General features: G+C 34.6%; 1 protein-coding gene across 2 annotated transcripts in view; it reads left to right on the forward strand.

Annotated features, from left to right (window-relative positions):
- The window catches only part of LOC121422599 (sorting nexin-14-like), a 49,605-nt gene extending 26,723 nt beyond the window's left edge, over positions 1–22,882 (forward strand). The window contains exons 16-32 of one of the 2 annotated variants that reach the window (XM_041617749.1): positions 728–796; positions 6,398–6,483; positions 7,001–7,053; positions 8,483–8,691; positions 9,443–9,492; positions 10,187–10,287; positions 11,889–11,991; positions 12,643–12,683; positions 13,073–13,143; positions 13,392–13,437; positions 14,641–14,770; positions 15,690–15,783; positions 16,923–16,993; positions 18,201–18,296; positions 20,265–20,356; positions 20,925–20,984; positions 22,093–22,882. In XM_041617749.1, coding sequence (XP_041473683.1) covers positions 728–796; positions 6,398–6,483; positions 7,001–7,053; positions 8,483–8,691; positions 9,443–9,492; positions 10,187–10,287; positions 11,889–11,991; positions 12,643–12,683; positions 13,073–13,143; positions 13,392–13,437; positions 14,641–14,770; positions 15,690–15,783; positions 16,923–16,993; positions 18,201–18,296; positions 20,265–20,356; positions 20,925–20,984; positions 22,093–22,149 — 1,429 coding nt within the window. In that variant the 3' untranslated portion in view covers positions 22,150–22,882. The remainder of the gene's footprint in view (positions 1–727; positions 797–6,397; positions 6,484–7,000; positions 7,054–8,482; positions 8,692–9,442; positions 9,493–10,186; positions 10,288–11,888; positions 11,992–12,642; positions 12,684–13,072; positions 13,144–13,391; positions 13,438–14,640; positions 14,771–15,689; positions 15,784–16,922; positions 16,994–18,200; positions 18,297–20,264; positions 20,357–20,924; positions 20,985–22,092) is intronic. The other variant, XM_041617750.1, reaches the window with a different exon arrangement.
- Positions 22,883–22,930: the final 48 nt, after the last annotated feature.

Below are 22,930 nucleotides of genomic sequence, written 5' to 3' on the forward strand. Positions count from 1 at the left end.
AGCATGGGATTTGAGGCAAATGTATGGTCTCTTTCTGAGCAATAATAATACATTGTCCCACATGTGCTTATCTGTGTTGATGATCTGCAGTGTGATAGTTTGTCAGCTTAGATTTCATGAATTCACAAAGTTCAATTTATATAACTGTACCAGATTGAGATCCACTATGATAAAGTGACAATTTGCTTTAATCTTTGATTACAGACCTTCTCATGTAATCAACGCTAACTACAACTATTTTCATTTATTTAACAACCAATAAACAATACTAAATATCACCTAAAGATTGTTTAACAAACCTTCCTGTTTTTGTGTTTTCCTTTTATGTTATTGCTTCACTGGATTTCCTTCCCCTCACCTCTCTTTACTTCTCATTTTCTTGGTAAACATTTTTTCACCCTTTCTCTTGTATTCCCCCCCCCCCCCCTTTCACCCTTCTACCCAACTTACTTCACAAATCTGCAAACTTACCTTCCATCTTTCATATTACTTTTCAACTCTTTCAACTTTATGCCAAATTTTAATTTTACCTTGATCTACAATTATCCTTGAATAATTGATTGAGAAAACTTTATACTTCCTCTGTTGTCATTTTCTATATTGTAACTCACTTGATTTGGCAACTACTCATTCCCCATATACTCTCTATATAATCATTACCATCAATACACAACCCTACCTAATTGCACTAATATAACTGTTATTAATCTCAATATTTATCCCTCAGTTGTTCTACACCCGAACCTGTACCCTCCCCTATAAACTCCACTCCCCCACCCCTCTCGGTCCTCCAACGGTCAGTATTCATGCTCTATTCAAAGGACCAGTCACGCTGGAGAACCAACTCTAAACCGACCAAAGCAATATGTTACCAACCAGCAATAAGTTCCTGAAGAGAATTTTGAGATGTTAATTGAGTTTGAAAAAGCACTTTCTTAGCTTTAAAATGATATAAAATTTGTCAATATTGATCAATAATAACCCGGACAATTATTTCATTGAATGCAGAAAAAATCAGTGAGTGATACAAAGAATGAGAAAATGACATTGGTTGTTGTTTTACACAAGCATGAGATAAGCAAACTGCAATCTTAGTGAAACTTCCAAGGCAGTCCACAAAAACATGTGTCAAAGGAATTCTTGTATTTTTGTTTTTTGTCTCACCTGCGAAGCAAAGTGAGACTATAGGCGCCGCTTTTCCGACGGCGGCGGCGGCGGCGGCGTCAACATCAAATCTTAACCTGAGGTTAAGTTTTTGAAATGACATCATAACTTAGAAAGTATATGGACCTAGTTCATGAAACTTGGCCATAAGGTTAATCAAGTATTACTGAACATCCTATTAGAGTTTCATGTCACATGACCAAGGTCAAAGGTCATTTAGGGTCAATGAACTTAGACCATGTTGGAGGAATCAACATCGAAATCTTAACCTGTGGTTAAGTTTTTGAAATGTCATCATAACTTAGAAAATATATGGACCTAGTTCATGAAACTTGGACATAAGGTTAATCAAGTATCACTGAACATCCTGCATGAGTTTCACGTCACATGACCAAGGTCAAAGGTCATTTAGGGTCAATGAACTTTGGCCGAATTGGAGATATCTGTTGAATTCCCATCATAACTTTGAAAATTTATGGATCTGATTCATGAAACTTGGACATAATAGTAATCAAGCATCACTGAAAATTTTGTGCAAGTTTCAGGTCTCATGATTAAGGTCAAAGGTCATTAGGGTCAATGAACTTTGGCCGAATCGGGGGTATCTGTTGAATTACCATCATAACTTTGGAAGTTTATTGGGCTAGTTCATTAAACTTGGACATTAGAGTAATCAAGTATCACTGAACATCCTGTGCACATTTCAGGTCACATGACCAAGGTCAAAGGTCAATGAACTTTGGCCGAATTGGGTGTATCTGTTGAATTACCATCATAACTTTGAAAGTTTATGGATCTGATTCATGAAACTTGTACATAAGAGTAATCAAGTATCACTGAATATCCTGTTTGAGTTTCACGTCACATGATCATGGTCAAAGGTCATGTAAGGTCAATGAACTTTGGCCATGTTGGGGTTTTTTGGTGAATAACCATCATATCTCTGTAAGTTTATTGGTCTAGTTCATAAAAAGTGGACATAAGAGTAACCATGTATCACTGAACATCTTGTGCGAGTTAGAGTAGTATTCAAAGTCAGCACTGCTGCTATATTGAACCGCGTGATGCAGGTGAGACGGCCAGAGGCATTCCACTTGTTTCTATTCAGCTTTACAACTTGAAATTTTGACAGTATTAAGTAAAAGATTTACTCTTTTGGATAAACTAATTTTCGATTTTTTGCTTTTTGAAGACCAAATGACTATTTTTGCTATTGATAAAGGACTTCACAAAGGTGGTTTTTAAAACCATCGGATGAACCCATGGCTTATGCAAATTTCCTGTATAAATTATGCTTATTTACCGTGTATATTAAAAAAATGTCCAATGCTGATGTGCGCTTTTGTCACAGTGCACCAGATTGGTGCCTGTTGCCATGGTTAAATACGCTATTGTATTCATGAGTCCATTGTCTGAAGAGTGGACTCAATAATTCAAAACATTGGGCCACTGAATAAAATAGCATACTTAACCATGACAACAGGTGTCAATTTGGCGCACTTAGACAAAAGCGTGCATCGGCATTGGAATATTTTAATACATGTGGTAAATAGGAGAAATTCATACAGGAAATCTGCGTAAACCATGGGTTCAATCGATGGTTTTTAAAACCACCTTGGTGAATTTGGGCCGTAGGGTTGGTGATGTACCACTGGTCTGTTTGGAGTCAGGATCTTTGCTGTGACTGTGGCATGTCTCATATTGCTATAAATATATATATATCAATGTATATTTTCATATTACCATAACCTGTTTGTCCTTTAGAAATTGAAACCTAACATGTTAATGATGGAAAGTGTGGTTTTGTCATAGAAATATATTGCCTTATGGTGGTATTTTTCTGGGATTCACATGAGTGTAGCCTTTGCAAATGGTTCATAGTTACCATGCATGTGTATAGATGTCTTTTTCTCACTTGTGTATTGGGTGTACTGTTCATTCATGTATGGGGTTTCATTGGTATCCAAATATTTTTATGTAATATTATGAATGTATGGATTGCTATGAGAGACCTTTTTTTACTTCAAATTCAAAGGGACTTCTGTTACAATGCAATTGTCTGATATGAGAGGGGTAAATGTATGAGGGAAACTGGGGGGTTTGAATGCCTCCTTCACCTATAATACATTATTTTCGATATACATGTAAGTTGTGTTGTGTCATTCAGTTGATTTGAAAATTATCTGTTGGGAATATAGACAAAATTAGGCGACATTTCCTGGCTACTACAGGGAATGACCTTCACCACGACTCAAACGCCAACGGCTTTTGAAATACATGTATGCACTTGTTTTTGTTAGGGTATCATTTGAACAGAGCTGCTGCAATGCATGGCAAGAAAAGATGGAATGAGGGGTGAATGCAGGGAAAATCTTTGCCTAACAAATCGTAATAACATTTTTGGTCAAAAGAGAAAAGCTCTCAAGTAAGTAATGTACAGTCCTGTATAAAAATATGCTATCACAAAAGACTCTCTGCATAGCAGTCTTTCAAAAATGTGGGCCAAATGTGATGCAATAGCATGAAAATTATTCCCTGGGTGAATGGGAGTTGGTGCTTGACGAAGCTTTAAATTATTTTTTTTTTACTATTTTATTAAAAATGAAATATTTCTCCAGCCCTTTTTTTGTTGGGGGGGGGTTGTTTGTTCTTTATTATTTTTGATGATGAAGGATTAAGAAGTAGTTTCTTTTTGTTAAAATTGTTATTGATTCATGCATATTGGGGTATGAGAAAGGGTTTTATTCATCTGACCATTTAATTGCATATTGATTAGGCTACAGACATGTACTAGTGTGATGTTTGTGATTAGTAGCTTAGCATTTTAGTAGCTGTTATCACGGTAATAGAAGAGCTACTTATCCATATTTGCTTAACAACGCACACCTGTAGTCCGACAAAGTTTGACATTGTACTTGTATGTTTATCAGAAGTCTTTTGTTTAGATAGTTGGTTCTAAGCTTATTCACCTCAGATTGAACTCTAACGGTAGGAGTGGAGACTAAATTTGAAATACTGTAATCAGCTGCCAATGTTTTCACTTTTCAAAGGAAGCCAAGTCTGATCGAATGAACTAGCTTGAAATTCAAAATTACATTACTGTATAGATTTATAGTTTTAAAAGTTTGCAGTAAATCTTTTTATCAGTGATGCTTCTCAGTAATTAGTAGAATGCATTATCTAATCCATTTATAGAGTAGAGTTTTTATGCTAACTAGGTAAAAAAAAATTCATATACTGATTTGCTGGGAGTTGGTCAGTGTAACTCAGCCCTTATCTTAATTGGCATTTTCATTTGTAGTTTAATATCATCATTTACCTCAAAACACTTAATCTTTATGTAGACCCAGCTGTCATAGTATTCTTACCCACAATGCAACAGCCAGCCTTTAATGAATACTTTTGTAGTGGCATCTTTCCAGTTTGATCTGCAAATTTCAAATGGGCATTATCTAGCTAAATTCAAGATTCCAAGATACTATTCTCAACCCAAAGAATTATGATCCATTTCTTTGAGCGGGCGGAGAATGCCTGTGTATAAGTGTTTAATTATTTGCAATTTTGCCAAAGTATTTGTTAGATTTATGTATTAGTTGTCCTTCACCTTTTAAGTGATATGTTTGTCATGTATAGTACAGTATGATATATCATGTGCTTGTGGGTGATTTTGATTTCATTTGTATTTCTCAATGTATGAATGATCTCACATTGATTCATCAGTGTCTAGTCGTGTAAGCGTATGAAGTTAGATTCCTGAATTATATATAGATTTCCTAGATTTTCAAGTTAGTACCTGACTTTGTGAATGGTTAGTTGTTTCATTTATCCATTAAAATTAAGTTCAGTTGTACCATTTTACATAGTAAAATACATCATTCAAGCACATATATATAACAAATTAAAAAAAATTGAATATACAGCTGCATAAAATAAGTTAAAGAACATAGGTTGGTTTATTGATTAAATGAAATCATCCAATGAAAGTATAGATTAAGTATATTTCATTTACCTGTATATAGCACCAGTATTTTTAGCAGCAATCATAACACCAACCACCTGTCAAAATTCAAGGTAGAAAAAAGTAACGGGCTTAAGCTTCAAATTTGCAGGAATATGGTATGAAGTGTTAAGATTTATTCGAGATAAACTTTTCCATTATACATGCGGCTGCTGCAAGGTCAACAAAAGAAAAAAAAAATATATAATAAAAGTTGTTAGGGGAAAAGGCAATGGTTTTATTGATGGAGGTCATCATATTATCATTTCATGTTTGATTTGAGATTCCAACAAAATTCTACCAAAGTGAAACACAAAGATGAAGGATTCACAAATACCTGTGGATTGAATACATGAAGTGATGTATAGAATTATTGACTTCTTTGCTAGTAGGCCTACATCTTAACTATTCACTGTGAAAGTAGAACAAAACAGGCAAGTCACTTCTGTGCAAACAAATTTTGGTGCAAGCAAATTTCAATGCAAGCATATTTCAGTACAAACAGACATGGGTGTATTACTGAATTTACAAATGTAGGAGTGCTGTCATCACTCTCAGTTTCAGTTTAGTTTATTTCACTTCCATTTTCTGATAATAAACATAAACATATATACATATGTATGAATGTACAAAACAGAATATGTGTCATAAGAATACTTCAATAATTAACACATTCGTAGGAAATAGTCAGAGTATATATAATTCTTTCTGTTCCAAATACATTTTGATAATTAGACAAATTATAGATTACAGTTAGCATGTGAAAATGAAAATGAGGGACTTATTAAAAAGCAAAGCAAAACTTTACTTCTATGCTGCATTTAACAAATATACTTGTGTATCTCAATGAATATCCTCTAACAGAGTATAATTTTACTTTTAAAATTTAATGAGCAGTTTTAAGTTGTCAGGAAAAAAAAATCTTTTTCTGTACAGCATTATACAAAATTGTTATCCAGTACATTTTGTATAGGAATCATGCAAACATCCCTAGCATATTATGATACTAAGAAAACTATTCTCTGCTATGATATGTTATGCAATAAAATTCCTGACAAGCCTTTGAAATACAAAAAAAGTGCATTAATTTTTATTCTGTTTCAATCTTAATACCCCAATGCATGCAAAGCAAGGTAAACTCTCTGATTAATCTTTATGTTGATAACAAATTGATTGATGTTTGCACTAAAATTGATATTTATTTGTTTTATTCTTATTTAATGATCCATCTGATAGAGTGGCAAGCAAGAGGCCGAGTGATACATTTGCTGCCATGAGCAAGCTGGGAAGTAAAATCAAAGGTGTCTTCAAAGGACAGTCGGGTGAGGATATAGAATTTACTAGAACTCTAGTGATATCATGAAAAAAGCATTGACCTTTTTCCCAATATGTTAATTGAATTATTTTTATTATCATTGCTGTTATATATTTCTTTTTTATCATTGTTTATTATTATTATTATTTTTATTATTATTATTATTATTATTAGCTTTTTGCTATTTGCTCACATTCCAGTCATTACCTTATGTATTGTGTTATTTTGTCAAAATTTTGCAACTTCATTGTCATTTTACTCCATCATTATGGAATCATTGGATTGTTATTTTCCTGAACTTAATATCTTGTTTATTTTTTAGAGATATGAAACTAAATAAGTTTTAATTAGTATCATTTACTCAATCTTGGTTTATTTTAGAGATGTGAAAATATATAAGTTTGAATTATTATCATATTATTGTTGTTATTATTATTATTATTAGTAGTAGTAGTAGTAGTGGTATCATTGTCAATATTGTCATTATTATGATTAGGATAATTCTTATTCTTTTTTTTTGATAGATGGAGACAGCCTGTTCAATCTTGATCTCTATGAAGAATCGAGTCAACCATCGGTAAGTACCCGCTGACATTGTAAAGGCAATATAGTGGACTGCTTAATGGCCCTAGATGTAATATAATGCATATTGTGTTTGTTTACCAATCTGATATTGATGTATATCTAGCTTGTAGAGTCAGTGTTTATAAACATGATATTGTGTTTGTTTAACCCTATCTTAACTGGGCTATTTCAGACCTGTATATACCATATATACCCTCAGATCTCAGCCGCTGATTGCACGATCGCAGCAAAAATTTGCACGCACATAGAACTGGATGTAAACTACAAGACTCTTTGGTAAAATAAAAAAAAAGAATTCTTTTTATTTTTAATTAATTAATTATGCAAATAAGTGTATGAAATTTGCCCTAAAATTATTTTTGTGTACATGTATGTTTTTGGCTTTAACTCAATTTATATAGCTAGTAAAATGCTAATTTTTGGTTGGAATAGCAATTATTACATTTCTAACAAATATCTACAAAAAATTGCAAATATATAATTAATTTCTTATATATTTTATTGTTTTTTTAATTCTTATGTATTTCTTTTGTTTTTTCAAATGTTTGTTTTTTATTGTTTTTTCCAATGAACTTTGACGGGGACCCTTCTGCGATCATAGATAGCATAAAATAAATCCATTTAAACCAACAAGAGTAAAAATAATCATACATCTATGATTTTTGGTTGAAAAACACAATCACATTTTTGAGCAATTTCGGGTCTGACATGCACTTACAAAATGTTGTGTAATTTCAGAACTGCTTCCCCGGTCGTTGCAATTATGGTCTCAAAAGATGCGCAAGACTTGAAAGTAAAAAGTCAGTGAGCGGCCCGATATAAAAACTTTGCGTGACGGCATAGTGATGAAATTTGTCGAGGGGGGGGGTCAAATTGATCCCCCAGTTTAACAAGGGTTAAAGGTCTGGACCTGTTTCATTAAGAGTTGCAACTGCAGTAACTTTGCCACTATGGCAACTACCATGGCACCCAATCAAAATCAAGTAACCATGGTAGTTGCCAAGGCAAATACTCTTTATGAAACGGGCCTCTGATGTAGATCTATCATCTGATGATGAAGACACACACCATAATGTTGTATCATCACCCCAGCAAGACCTGAGCGCTTGGAGGGTTAGTATACCGAGCGTCGAGATGAATAGTCGAGATAGTGTTTAACATGATATTGTGTTTATGTACCAGTCTGATGTAGATCTTGCCTTTGACGATGAAGACACCCATCATTCTTGCGTATCATCACCCCAACATGACCTGAGTGCTTGTAGAGTTAGTGTTAACATGATATTGTGTTTTTCTACCAGTCTAATTCAGATCTAGCCTCTGACGATGAGGACACACACCACACTGGCGTATCATCACCCCAACATTATCTGAGTGCTTGGAGGGTTAGTGTTTAACATGATATTGTGTTTTTCTACCAGTCTGATGTAGACCTAGCCTCTGACGACGAGGACACACACCATCCTGGCGTATCATCACCCCAGCATGACCTGAGCGCTTGGAGGGTTAGTATACCGAGCGTCGAGATGAAGTTAGAAGGAGGAAAGGAAGGATTTGTTTTCATCATCGGCATTCAGAGGATTGATGTCAGAGAAGGAGATGTAGAAAAGAACTCATGGCAGGTTGAAAGGTACATAGATGCCTTAATGTTCTCTTGAACCCCCACCCCCAAGTTGCTTTGGGGTTTTAAAATGTCATATCATTTTCATCAAGAATTTCATGTCCAATAAAGTACATTGTAGTTCAAGAAAGGGTTTTTTTTTTAAGGGAAATATAAAGTTCTTCAGAATTTTCTTTATGGTGTATTGCACCCTGGGACTAACCCTTGCAAGAGCTTCATCTGTGGACTTTGAGCCAATAGTTACCATATCATCAATATTTCAGTGCATAAAAGCCATCACGGTCGCATTGCCAATAGAAGGATCTCCAAATTAGTTATCTCAACATTTATTTTCTCATGACTTTATCAGAGCTGCCAAGTAGTACGGGTTTTCAGTATTTAGTACTGAAAAATGAGAAGAATACTGATGGTTTCGCGCAAAATACTGATTTCTCAAGTTTCAGTTTTATGTGTTGTCCTATGGTATTTCTTTGAAAATACTGATTTTCAGCTTTAAAAATACTGGAATGTTCTTGTTCAGGTTGGCAGCTCTGCTTTATTCATCCTATTCTCAAATTTTATTGATTTTATTATTGGTTTTCGTACAAATTAACTTTTCCAAGGATTTCATTTTCATTTTATAATACCTCACTCTACCTTATCATATTCCACATTCTACACGCATGTTCCTTCTTGGCAATGGGAATTAAATTATTCAGAAATATGTGGGGGTGATTGATAGAAAGTTCTTGTTCCTTTATAATTCATATTTTCTTCACAGGAGATACCATGAGTTCTATGCACTGGAACAGAAGTTGAGAGAATTTCATGGTAAGTGAAGAACTAGTTTGATTGATTTGAGATAATCTTAAAGATAATCTTGAAAAATATTGCTGAAAGGTTTGAGGAAAATCCATCAAATAATGAAAAAAATGAGAAGAATTTCAATTATTTGATTTGTGACGTCATGCGAGCAGCATTCCTGCATATCGTATGGTAAAAAAATCAATAAAATGTCATTTTCTCTGAAAATTGAAAATGGCTTTTACTGTACCTTCGGTACATCAATAGACAAATTATTTCACACCCCTTTCTAAAAAAAAAATTAATAATAAGTAATCACGAATCATTGAAAAATTGAATCATTTTTTTCTGCTATTTGTACAGCAAACTTTTCTTTAGGGTGAACTTCCCCTTCAAGGTTAAATCAAAAAGGCATGGCACTGGTTGTCCCCTCCCCCACCCCTCCTTGCCTAAGATATAGCACAATTACACATAAAATCCAAACACATTGCCTGTGCTCTAATATCCAAGACTTAATGGGTGTTGTAAGAAAATAATTGCGATCAAACAGATAAAAATGTGTGCTCAAATATGCTGGTGATATTTATTATCCATGCCCCACATTTACTTAGCTTTTGTTGTTCTGCTCTGAAGCACCTTGAGCATCTAATCAAGATGGAACGTGCACTATACAAATCTCATGTATTATTATGTAGATTTATTTCTTTATAAATTTAATTAGGTGTGTTTGAAGATGCTCAGCTGCCTGTTAGACGGCCGTTTGGAAGCAAGTCACATGACTTCATGGAGAAAAAGAGGCCTGGCTTAGAGAAATATCTCAGGGTAAGAAAACCAATTTTTGTCTCTCCCGCATAGCAGAGTGAGACTATAAGCGCCGCTTTTCCGACGGCGTCATTGTCAACATCGAAATCTTAACCTAAGGTTAAGTATTTCAAATGTCATCATAACTTAGAAAATATATGGACCTAGTTCATGATATTGTATGTTTGATTTTGCCAGCGCCATAATGAGGCTGCGATGAATGCAAGGAATGCTCCCCAGGGAGTGGAAATTGTGCACTTTTCGTGCGGGATTGAAATGAATCCAATGACCGGGGTAATAATATGCTGTAACGCGCTTTGGGCCATTCTGGGAAAAGCGCTTTATAAAAATTGGCTATTATTATTATTATTAAACGTCAATTTGGGGTCTCTGATCTTTGACCATGTCAGGGGTATTTGTAAAATTGCCATCGTTACTGAATGTTTATGGATCTAGTTCATAAACCTTGGACATAAGAGTGATCAAGTATCACTGAACATCCCTTGCAAGTTTCAGGTCACATGCCCAGGTCAAAGGTCATTTAGAGTCAATGAACTTGGATTGTCTTGGAAGAATTAAGACAAAATTTGAACTGAGGTTATTTTTTTTAAAGGTCAAAACTTTAAAAGTATATGGATGTATGTAATGAAACTTAGACATAAGTGTAACCAAGTATCAGTGACTATCCCTCTTGGGTTTCAGAGTTTCAAGTCACATGATCAAGGTCCAATTTAATTTAGGGTCGATGATCTTTGTCCATCATTTGAAAGTACATGGATATAGTTCATGAAATATGGACATAGGGGTAATCAAGTATCACTGATCATCTTTCGAAAGCATTAGGTCACATGATCAAGATCAAATGTCATTTAGGGTCAATTAACATAGTACTCTATTATCAAATGAATGGTGTTTCTTGTAAATAATCATTTTATTGTCGTTTTCGAAGTCAGCACTGCTGGTATTATGAATTACATTATGCAGGCGAGACTTCCTGAGGCACTCCACTTGTTTTTTATCAAAAACATAGGCTCTATTGAGTATTTTGAAAACCTAACAACAATGTTCAAGGAATTAACTTGTATGCTCGGTATTTTCATGCTGGAGATGGAGCTTGTGATGTGGCCATTGCATAAATGGGACTGCTGTTATAGTAACTTCCATGAAATCCTTGATTCTAATTGGCGGAATCTAACAAAATCTCTTTATTAGAGGATTGCTGATCTGGAATATCTTTACAAAGGCCCTAGTCTTGTTTGAATTCATACAGGGTTTTGGTTTTCTCTGTATGTTTTATAAGCAAAATAAAGAGAATCCTATATTTAACAAGATTCATAGAATGATCATCCCTGTAGCCAGGCTTTTCAATTAGGGAGTTCTCTTCCTTTCTCTCCTTTTCCTCCCCTGATATTTTTTGCTTTTTTTTGGGGGGGGAGGGGGCTACGGGCTTGATGATATCAATTATCGAGTATTAAATATACTTGCTTTGATTGCTTCTATAACATGATATATCTGTGAAAATGAACAAGACATTTAAAAGGTGGGGATAGCTTTATGTACTTGCAGGTGATTTTATAAATTGTTCATTTAATCACTGTACCTGAATACATTTCCATCTGCAGGTTCTTCTCACCAAGCCCATCCTAAGGGGAAGCCAGCTCCTCTATACATTCCTGACAACCAATGAAGAGTTTGTTAATAAGATCTTTGGAGATGTCAATCTAGGTATGATTCATGTGTAGAGTTAACTCTTTGCCCCCTTTATTCGACTAGAGTAACATAAGGTGGACTGCCAGCTTCACCTCAAGTCACATTTCTTTCAACATAGATATAGCACGAGGCAAAAGCTTAAGACTAGCTTGGGAAAAGGAGTGTTAATCTCATGTATGCACAACTTCTTGGAAGGAGCTACTAATTCATGCTATTTTTTGGTTCCTATTATCCTTGCTATTCTACGTATTCATAACTGATTGGCTGTAAACTTGTAAATGGTTATTATTGCATTGGATAATTCATTCATTCATCCATTCTTTCACAGAGTGCAATAATTTGATTGCACATACACACATTTCTCTCAAAATTAGGGTTGGAAATGGTCTGCGTTAAGTCTTGTGTACAAACTATGGAACGGTAACAATTTACATAATGAAAATAAAACTTGTTAATCTAATAATAAATTTCTGTTTCCTGTTGTTTGTATATTTTATGTGAGGTCAAGGGTTTTATTTTTGTTAAAATAGGTTGTAAAACTTTTTCATGTTTGATTCTGTAAATGATATTGAAAATTATTTTCATAATTGAATAAGTGTTGACTATTAACTGAAGATGCTAAAGTTGTATTGTACCATTTGATAACTCTTTTTATTTTTTTATCAGGAAAATTTGTGCGTTCAGTCTCAACCAAGGTCATCAAGGAGGTGAGATATATGTTTCAAATAAGAACATGTACACATAACCAGAAGTGAGTTACTATTCAGTTAAAATCTTATTAAGATTCTTTATCATTGAGTAAATTTGACAAAGACCAGCCAGGACCCCTTCAAGAAAATTCAGACCAATGGTAGTGTGCGATGTTATCTTCAAAGCTGTATGGTTGAATTCAAATTTTCCAAGATTTTGTTATGCTAATTCATGCATAAATCATATTTTTGCTCTTCACTATAAAGCTCCTAGATTGCTAACTTTCTCTGTAAATATTCATTGTAGCATTCCTAACAGTTGTGTTAGAAAACAAATCTGTTTTATGAATTTGTTGTGTATTTCTTTGTTTGGTGTTAACCCTTTAATGTTTGGTTTTATGTTAAAGAGAGGACAGCATCTTGAGCCTTTCCTGGTAACTTTCTTAGCCTCAGTGGAAGCTGCCAAACCTAAAGCAAGGTATGTATCACTGTTGAAAGTGACTTATAGTGATGAAATAATGATAATAATAATAAAAGATGAAGAAGAAGGAGGTAGGAGAAGGAATGAGGAGGGGGAACTCTGATGATATACTCTCAATGAATCACAATGCTAGCCCTTTAAAATAATGGTATACATACCTACTTTAAGACTCAAGACTATTTTACATGTACACATTCTATTACCCATGACATTCATTTACAACATGGTTATTCTGTTTTCTGTAGGACGGATGAATTTGAAACAGATCCAAACCTAACGGATAAAGAAATGGTAAGGATTCTATTGCTATCTGTTTCAAGAAAGATCTACCAAGAAAAAGTTACTCAATTGATTAAAATTTTTATTTGATTCCTGGTATTAATCTGACATTAACCTGACAGATTATGGTAAGGATTTTATTGCTACCTACATGTACCTATGTCAAGATTGAAGGATGACATTGAAACAACAAAGAGATAAACAATAGAGGAAGACCATTTGCAAAGAAATAATTAATAAATTGATTGAATTTTTGTATTTGTGTCTGGGTATCGGTCTGTAGACAAATGAAATTGTTCTCTTAGAAACAACATTATGAAGGTCCTTATCAATGTGGTAATATAATTGTGATTACTGGGATATATGATTTCCCTAATCCCTATATGTCTCTATCTAATACACTTGCTACCTACTCATTCTTTCTCACCTCTCTCTATTCCCCTGTCATGCGCATCTCTCTCTTTTTTTTATATCACCTATCAGTAAAAGATATGTACAGCAGAGTAGAAATGTTAACCAGTGCTTTGAATTTATTATCTGTTATTTATATTTTACAAATGTTATGTTAACTCTTTTAATGATGATGATGCACAGCATTTGTATAGTGCCATATATCTGTCAAAGACATTCAAAGGCACATTTTTGGAGGAGCCAGCCAATCTGGGTCACCTAGATGGGCGCGCACACCGAACTGTGACCCGCAGGTCTCTCCTCTCGATATAACTGATTGGGGGAATGCAGGTGGACCACTACACAGGAGTTCCCCCCTACTCTTATTTGAATAGTGCAGTGGGTTCTTAACGGGCAAAGGTGGGGACTCTCCTCTACACGGAACCTCCATTTAACATCCTATCCGAGGGACAGAGTGTTTGCCACTGTAACATAGCCTGCATCTATGAAACAGGAGAGACGTTTTAAACACAACGCACTGGCTTCAGTCATCTGCCCGGGGTGGACTCGAACCCACGATCTTTGGTTCGACGGGCAGATGCTTTACTGACTGAGCTAACTTTGCTCTTGCTTTTAATAATAGTCATTTCTTACCTACAGTCTACATACCTTTAAGCCATTTTACTTTATATTATTGTGTTCTGTTGTATTTTATCACCCAGTGTCTGAGTATAATGATTTTGTTTGTCTCCTTTTTAGATTGAATCAATAAACTACCCAAATTAATGAAATTCCTTTCATGTTTTGTTTTATTTTTTCCATCAGCTTTCCAATGTCCATTTTGAGAACAATGCTAATCAGGTGTTAGACCGGTGTAATCTTAAGGAACCTTGGGCCAATCCAGAGGCCAACTACCTACAACTCACTGGAATCATTCAATATATCTTGTACTTGGGTGAGTCTGCCAACACTTGAACTTGTTATTAGGTTTAGAGGGTCTCGAGGTTTTGTCATTATGTATATACCTCTGATTCATCAAAAATTACCCATGTTATGTAACTCAGGGTTCCCAGCCCATGAGGGAAATCAGGGAAAATTATTTAACTCGTTTTCCAGTCAAGGAAAAATCAGGAAATTTGATAAAAAATACCTCAAAAAGGGAAAAATGCCTCAAATGAAGAAGGAAAAAATCAGGGAATTTGATCGGCCCTAAAGTCAAAAGCACTGTAATAAGACTTTGTTATAATTTGTTGCATATCAAAACATTATCCATTGAATGACTAGCTATTGTGGGTTTTTTTCCATGTTATTCACTGCAACAACTTAGAGAACATGTAAAACTGGGACTGGGTTCAAATAATGATCAGGGAATTTTCAAACTTCATCAGGGAAAAATCTGGGACATATCAGGGAATTTTGTTTTCTTGTAGAGATGAGAACCCTGTAACTACTTGAATCAATGGCTGTGTTCTTCCCAATTAGATATCTTTTACAAAAACAGGGCTCTGAATTTATAAAACTCTATACCGACTTGTTGTGGGACTGATTTCTACAATGATTGCAGTTGTTGTCGTGAATGTTCGTGATATCGTAAAAATCGTTCCATGATCAGTCGCTACCACAAAACTGGCCCCAGCAGGAAAGCCTAGTTCAAAGTGCTTTTCCTATTGGATATATCACAATTGTCAATATGCGATTGTTTGATTTTCTGTAAATATGTTCATTTTCCATGCTATGTTATGTATGTTCAATACCATGTAAAAATGCAAATTTCCATTTATTCACTTATTTGGGCAATACATTCTACTTTATGAACCTTAAGAAACTTGTGATTAATTTCTTATTCATTTTGAATACGTTGTTGTTTATTGCAGCTCGTTCTGTTCTAGATGTGCCTGTCTGGATGCATCAGATGACCGTCACTTTTGCCAAGATATTTGGAAACTCATTGGAAACTTATGTAGATTAGTGAGTAAAGTTCATTTTAGTGACCATAATAATGATAATAATAATAATCAATATTTATAACACGCCTTTCCCACATGGCACAAAGCGCTCACAATTTCAGTTAACTTTTTTATACAAACAAAAAATCAGAATGACATATGGAATGAAGGCAGTTGCCTAGAACAAAAAGTTTTGAGAGACTTTTTAAATGACTCAATTGTTGGGGATTGTCTTATTGTGAAAGGGAGGTTGTTCCATTCCATTGAGGATGCAATGGTGAATGTTCTATCTCCGGTCTGGTTTCTTTTAGTTGGATATGTTAATTTAAGTGGGTCTTCAGAGGATCTAGTTCTACCAGGGACATTAATTTCTTAACAATCAGACAAGTATTTTGGGGCTAGGTTATAGAGTGATTTGTATACAAAAAGAAGTAACTTGAAAATAATAATAATCTGTTGTTTAATCATGATGATTGTCATGACTTTCATCTCCATCCATACCATTGTCATTTCTTTTATCTTGAAATTAGGAATACCTGGTATGCATACCCATACCGCAATATAAAATTTGTCTTCATAATTTTTCAATGAACTTTGTCGGGGTCTGCCATGTTCTTCAAGCACCCCTTTGCTTCTCATGACAGTCCGTATTAAAATATTTAGGCCCGTGTTCTGAACTTTGGTTTAAGTAAAACCATGGTTTAAAGTTGTGGTTTAACTATGGAGAGCCAATTGGGGCACAAATCCCTAACAGAATACATTCAATTTATTACCTCATATGACACCCAAATTGTCTGGGAATGATAACTGAAGTATTTTGAAGTTCTTTTCGCCATTATGAAAGCAAAAGGAAGCAAAGTGAGAATCATAAGAAATATACGATATAAACAGAATTTTTGGCTCCCCATAATCTTAGCACAGACACCATGGTTTGAGTTAAAACTTACTTCAGAATATGGGCCTTAATGACGAATGAATCATAATTTATGTAAATAATCTTTTTTTTTATTTTTGCATTTTCAAAGATCATGTTAAGTATTCATTTAACTACTCCTATATTTGTCTGATGAGTTTTTTATAATTTTGTGAACCTTTGTATGAATTTGGAAATGCAGAAGAAAATAAAGCAAACCAATGACCTTTGACCTTTTTTATTGATAGTTTCGTCAACACCAAGACAGATTTGTTGAAGACGGAGCAGATGGTGGAACATATCATTCATCTCCTCAGAGGTAAATTCACTCACTTCTACAATAATCAAGTATTTTATTTATAATGAATAGTATATCAAAGGGGTACTCCAGGCTGAAAATTGTGTGAATTGAACCGAAAGAGTAAACTGGGACAAAACAAATTCTGAAAATCATCTCAAATCGGACAAGGAATAGCAAAAAAATGACATTTCAAAAGTTTTGCATTATTTTTGTGAAGTAGTTTATACATGACCTCATGAATATGCAATGGGCTAGCTGGTGATGTCATATCCCCATGTATTCTTTTGTATTTCATCCCATGGATTTTTAGTTAAATTTTGCCCTACTGGTTTACTGTGTTAGATGAACTGTAAATTCGAGAGTCAAAAGGGGCCTAAGCTTTCGATCCTAGCAGAATCTTCTTTGGAGGCAAAATGACAAATATATAAGGTGGAACAACCGTAATATAGACCACAGACATTCAACAGCAACACTGGAAATAAGGAGACAAAAGGGGCATTAGTGAGAAGAGATGACCAATCAGGTTAATGAAGGGGATGAAATAAAAGGAGTAGGAAGACACAAAGGGAAGTTGGTGTGAGTAAGGCCAAAGAAAGACCTCAAGTGGGGATGGATTAAGATATGAGGCAGGCAACATCAAACAGGATCTAGAACAAAACAGTGATAGATGGTATGAAGAAGAGAAGAATAACAAGAGAATTAGTAAGAGGTGGGTCAAACAGGTAAACAACTTTAAATTCATTAACATTACTTTTTTATCAGAGTTTGTTGACATTTTCGGCCTTTTGCTTGTTGAATTTTACTATGTTTAATTTATAGATTCTGTTATTTTCAATCTAGAGTACCCCTTTAATTTGTTCTGACTCCTGTTCTTCATGTTTGCCTTTTTCTTATTTTCCTCTTACTTCTAGTCAATTAACTATGAAGCTTTTTATAGCCAAAGCTACATTATTTACACTTTCATGCTTTCTAAAGTGAGATTTCCCAATGTAATCTCCCCCCCCCCCCTCACAATTTGTTTATAAACTCATGATAGATGATCTTACTGTATTTTCACATTGATTAGAAGTAAATGGATGAAGTGAAATATGATTGCTATCGAATTAATAGCGATATCCCAACAAGATTTTTTTTAGAATTCTGCACTGCATGTCTAATTCATTTTTTTTTGCTAGCTATTTAGCACATTCCGAACTTTTTTTTTCTTGAATTTTTTCCATTTTAGATGTACTTTTCTTTGATGACGATCCACCCAGGACGGATGCACAGAAGCTTGAAAGGAAAGAGTTTGCTTTTGAACAGATGCTGAAATTCTTCCCAAGTAAGACCTATATACCATGACCATATACTCCTGACTGAAAATAATTATATCTAGATAAATAGAGTGAATTCACTGAGCAATATACTGGAAATTTCAGGAAAATCTAATGACATAGCTAACAAATTTATTGAATTTTAACATTTAGCAATATTTCACAAAAACAGTTAATATCCAATAGTTTTGCTGATGATATTATGTCCATAGTTTTTTTTTTTTTTTTACATGAAATCATTATTTTTTCCTATTTTCATACATGTCCATATGACATTTCTTCCCCAAATATACATGAAATCATTATTTTATATTTTCATACATGTGTGTTGATATTTCTCCATTGTAACAAATAAGTTGCAGAAGTGATTATAAGTTGTCGACCAGTTCTTTTAATGAGAACAAAATTTGAATACAATATCATATAGTAAAATAATAATGAATAAATGGGGATATGACATCAATTTGCTCATTGCATATTTAATCATGTATAGAACTGTTCACCATAGTAATGCAAAACTTTGATATAAACTTTTTCAAATTTTTGTGAAGTTGTCACTGTTTTGTTTATCTGATTGTACTTTGTGTTCAAATCATTATTTTCTTAGTGGTTCCTAAAAATGTCTTTGTTTGAGTGTACAAAGCAGTAATCATACTTAACCTGCATCTCCTGCCTTTCCCTCAATTCTTCTTTATCATTAAACAAAAGAATGACTTATGTAGAACAATTATGTTATTAATAGACCTTCTTATAGGCCAGATCATGCTAATTGTTTATCATAGAACCTGACTTTAGTCTTGTAGCTTTTAACAGCATGTTAGATTACCATCTAATGATTTTTGTCACATATATTTGAGTACAGCACAGTGTTAGATGCCTTGCTTAACCCTATCTAGGCCGGGGGGGCCTCGGAGCCCCCCCTCAACGAATCGCGCGATATTTTCGCCGTGCGAAATTTTTTTACCGCGCCGCTCGCTGAGTTTTTACTTTCAAGTCTTGCGCAACTTTTGAGACCAATTTTGCGTCACCCGGGTATGTGGTTCCGAAATTACGCAACATTATGTAAGTGCATGTCAGACCGAAAATTGCTCAAAAACGTGATTTCGTGTACAAAGTCAATGCAAATTGTGTTTTCAACCAAATTTCATAAATGTATGATTATTTTTAGTTTTGCTAGTCTAAATGTATTCATTTTATGCTTTTTATGATCACAGAAGAGTCCCCAACAAATTTCATTGAAAAAAACAATGAAAAACAAAAGGTCAAAAAACAAAGAAATACATAAGAAATTGCAAAAAACAATATAATACATAAGAAAATGATTTGATATCACTTTTTTTTCATGTACTCTTGCTTAGGACACAACAAAGAGTTTCTATACCAAAAATTAGTACATTTGGAGCTTTATTTAGGGAGTTAGAGGAAAAAGTATGATTTCGCATACTAATTACGCATAAATTAGCATAATCACTTAATAGCAATTCGCATGAAATAAATAACTATACAGTCTTGTAGATTATGTCCCAGGCAACCCTTGTGCCAATTTTCGGCGTGATCGCGCGGTCGACGGCCGAGATCTTAGGGGGGGCCTGGGAGGCCCCCCCCCCGCCATAGGAACTCCCAAAATACCCCGGCCTAGATAGGGTTAAACCTAAAGCAGATTTTTTCCTCAACCACTCCACTGCGCAAAAAGATTTGACCGCGCTGTTCGCTGACTTTACTTTTCTCTTGCTCGCCGTTTGAGACCAAATTTGCAACACCCGGGTACGTAGTTGTAAAATTACGCAACATTGTGTAAGTGCTTGAGAACAGTCCAGCCTAGTTGGTTTACAGGAAGTTTTGATCTGGGCTAGAATTTGAACTCATGACCCTGTGATTTAAAGGCGAGAGTCAAAACCACTAGGCCACTCCGCTTCCATATCACTGTATCATAGTCAAGTAATTACTGCTTGATGAATTTTTTTGTTTTTGTTAAGGTATTGTACCCAAGGTGCTTGGAGAAGAAAAGTTCTATGATGGATGTAAGACCGTCTTTGATTCTCTCCAGTATCCCAAGCTAAATAAACAGGTAAGGTAAAGGTGGTTTTGAAAACCCACAGTTGAATCCATGGTTTATGCAGATTTCCTGTATAAATTACGCTTAATTTAGCGCGTATCGGGCACGAGTATGAAAAATGTCCAATGCTGATGCACGCTTTTGTCACAGTGTACCAAATTGACGCCTGTAACCATGGTTAGGTACAATATTTTACTGATGAGTCCACTGTTTGAAGAGTGGACTCATTAATTCAAAACAATGGAGTCATGAATAAAATAGCATGGATAACCATGGCAACAGGCGTCAATTTGGCACACTGTGACAAAAGCGCAAATTGGCATTGGACAATTTTTAATATGTGGTAAAATAAGCGTAATTTCTACAGGAAATCTGCATAAACCATGGACTCAACTGTGGGTTTTCAAAACCACCTTTGTGAATTCGGGCCAAGTTGTTTGCATACACAATCAAAGTAGAAGGTACCTGACCTGTCAGTGACGCGAACCTCATTAGGGATCAAATTTCTCCTAAGTGTAGATCAGAGTTTGTTGCAGCGATTACAAATATTTCTCGATTTATACATGTTTATTACTTACAGCTATCGTATATTCTCTTGGACATTGTCATCAAAGAAATCTTCCCGGAATTATCAGATGATGTGAGTGTACTTTCTTTTCATTTATCATTATTCGTTTGGCTATATCATGAAATGAACAATGTTGATTTTACAGTTCTGCTAGTACAATGTATATTGTTTGCATTTCTGTTTTTTCGTGACCATATTTTGGGAGCTCATGATAAAGGAAAGCATCAATACACCAAATTTGCATGAATTGGTTCAGGTGGCCAAAAGTACAAATGCCTAATTAATAATATTAATAATAATAATACATTTACGGCATGGCTGGGATTATTAGCCCCATTGAAATGAATAGTACTGTTTGGAGCCATTTCATCATAAATAATAATGCAATTATGGTTTTTAAAAAAAGAAAATGACAAATATAAAATGTATTAAAAGTTGCAGTTGAGACATTTTACAGCAAGATAATGAGTGATTTCAATTTTTCGGTGTTGCTGATGGAAGCACTTTTAGCTCACCACTCGGGCCCCATCTTACAAAGAGTTATGATTGATCCAGTCAACCACAACTATGGCAAGCCAGCAATGACAACATCTTAAATGCATCTTTGCTCAGAATATTTTCTAGATAAGATATATTCGTATATTCATATTTTTCTTGAAAATTTGGTGTGCTTCTCTTTGTTTACAAAGGACGGTGTGCAAACTTCCTTCAAGAAAAAATTATGATATGGATGGATTTTCACATACTTGAGGTTGATCGGATCAATCGTAACTTTTGGCCCTGGCCAGATTCGTCCCTAGGACAGGCTATTCTATATCAAGTCAAAGTACAATACCACCAAATCGTAAACACTGAACACGAAACCATTAGGTGTCTTCTAAGGTGTCAATTTTGGTGTATATATACGGGGCCTGGCCAGATTCGTCCCTAGGACAGGCTATTCTATATCAAATAAAAGTACAATACCACCAAATCGTGAACACTGAACACGAAACCATTAGGTGTCTTCTAAGGTGTCAATTTTGGTGTATATATACGGGGCCTGGCCAGATTCGTCCCTAGGACAGGCTATTCTATATCAAGTCAAAGTACATTACCCCCAAAACAAACACTGAACATGAAACCGTTAGGTGTCATGTAAGGTGTTAATTTTGACGTATATATTTTGATTATTTGACAGGATGACACAGATGAGGAAGCACCACAGTACCAGGAGGATCACTATGAGAAAGACTAAATTAAATTATACCATAGGAGGGTGTTGCAAGGAAATATTTGCAATCGATTGCAGATATTCTGTTGCAATTTTACAACTGATAAAGCAATGTTAACAGTAGCAAATGAGATTACACTCCATGTTTCAAGGAGCAGATTAGCAATCAATCATGAATTTGCAGTTAATTGCAAGACTTATGATTGATTTTATTAGAGACCAAAAATAGACTTGCAATTGATTGCAAGTTTCTTGCAACACCCCATTAGTCTGACAAATTTCATCCCTGTATTTTAAAGGGGAAGTTCACCCTGACAAAAGAATTTATTGTAAAAATTGAAAAAAAAACGTACTGGTGAAAGTCTTAGGAAAGTCTATCAAAGAATAAATATTTATAATTTATATTTTTAGATTTGTAACGTCGTATGCGAGCAGGTTTCATACATATTGTATGGTAAAAACATCAATGAGACATTATTTTGTTGTATCTTCTCTAAATCAATATTCAAATCATTTCCACCCCCGCTCATGAAATGATTTTAAAAAATGAGTCATCGTAAAGCATTAGAGATTTAAAATTTATGATTTTATATTACATAGCATGGTTGCAAATGACATCACAAATCAAAAACTTTAAATTCTAATAACTTTTTTAATCTTTGGAACTTCCTCAACTCTTCACCCATATTTTGTATTATTTTTTCTGCCTTTTTGTAGCAAACTTTTTTTGTCAGCGTGAACTTCCCCTTTTAGTGACCAAATGTGTTACATATGTGTGTAGAGATCGATCAACCCATTTCGCACT

Source organism: Lytechinus variegatus, chromosome 10, assembly GCF_018143015.1.
Source record: "Lytechinus variegatus isolate NC3 chromosome 10, Lvar_3.0, whole genome shotgun sequence".
NCBI lineage: Eukaryota > Metazoa > Echinodermata > Echinoidea > Temnopleuroida > Toxopneustidae > Lytechinus > Lytechinus variegatus.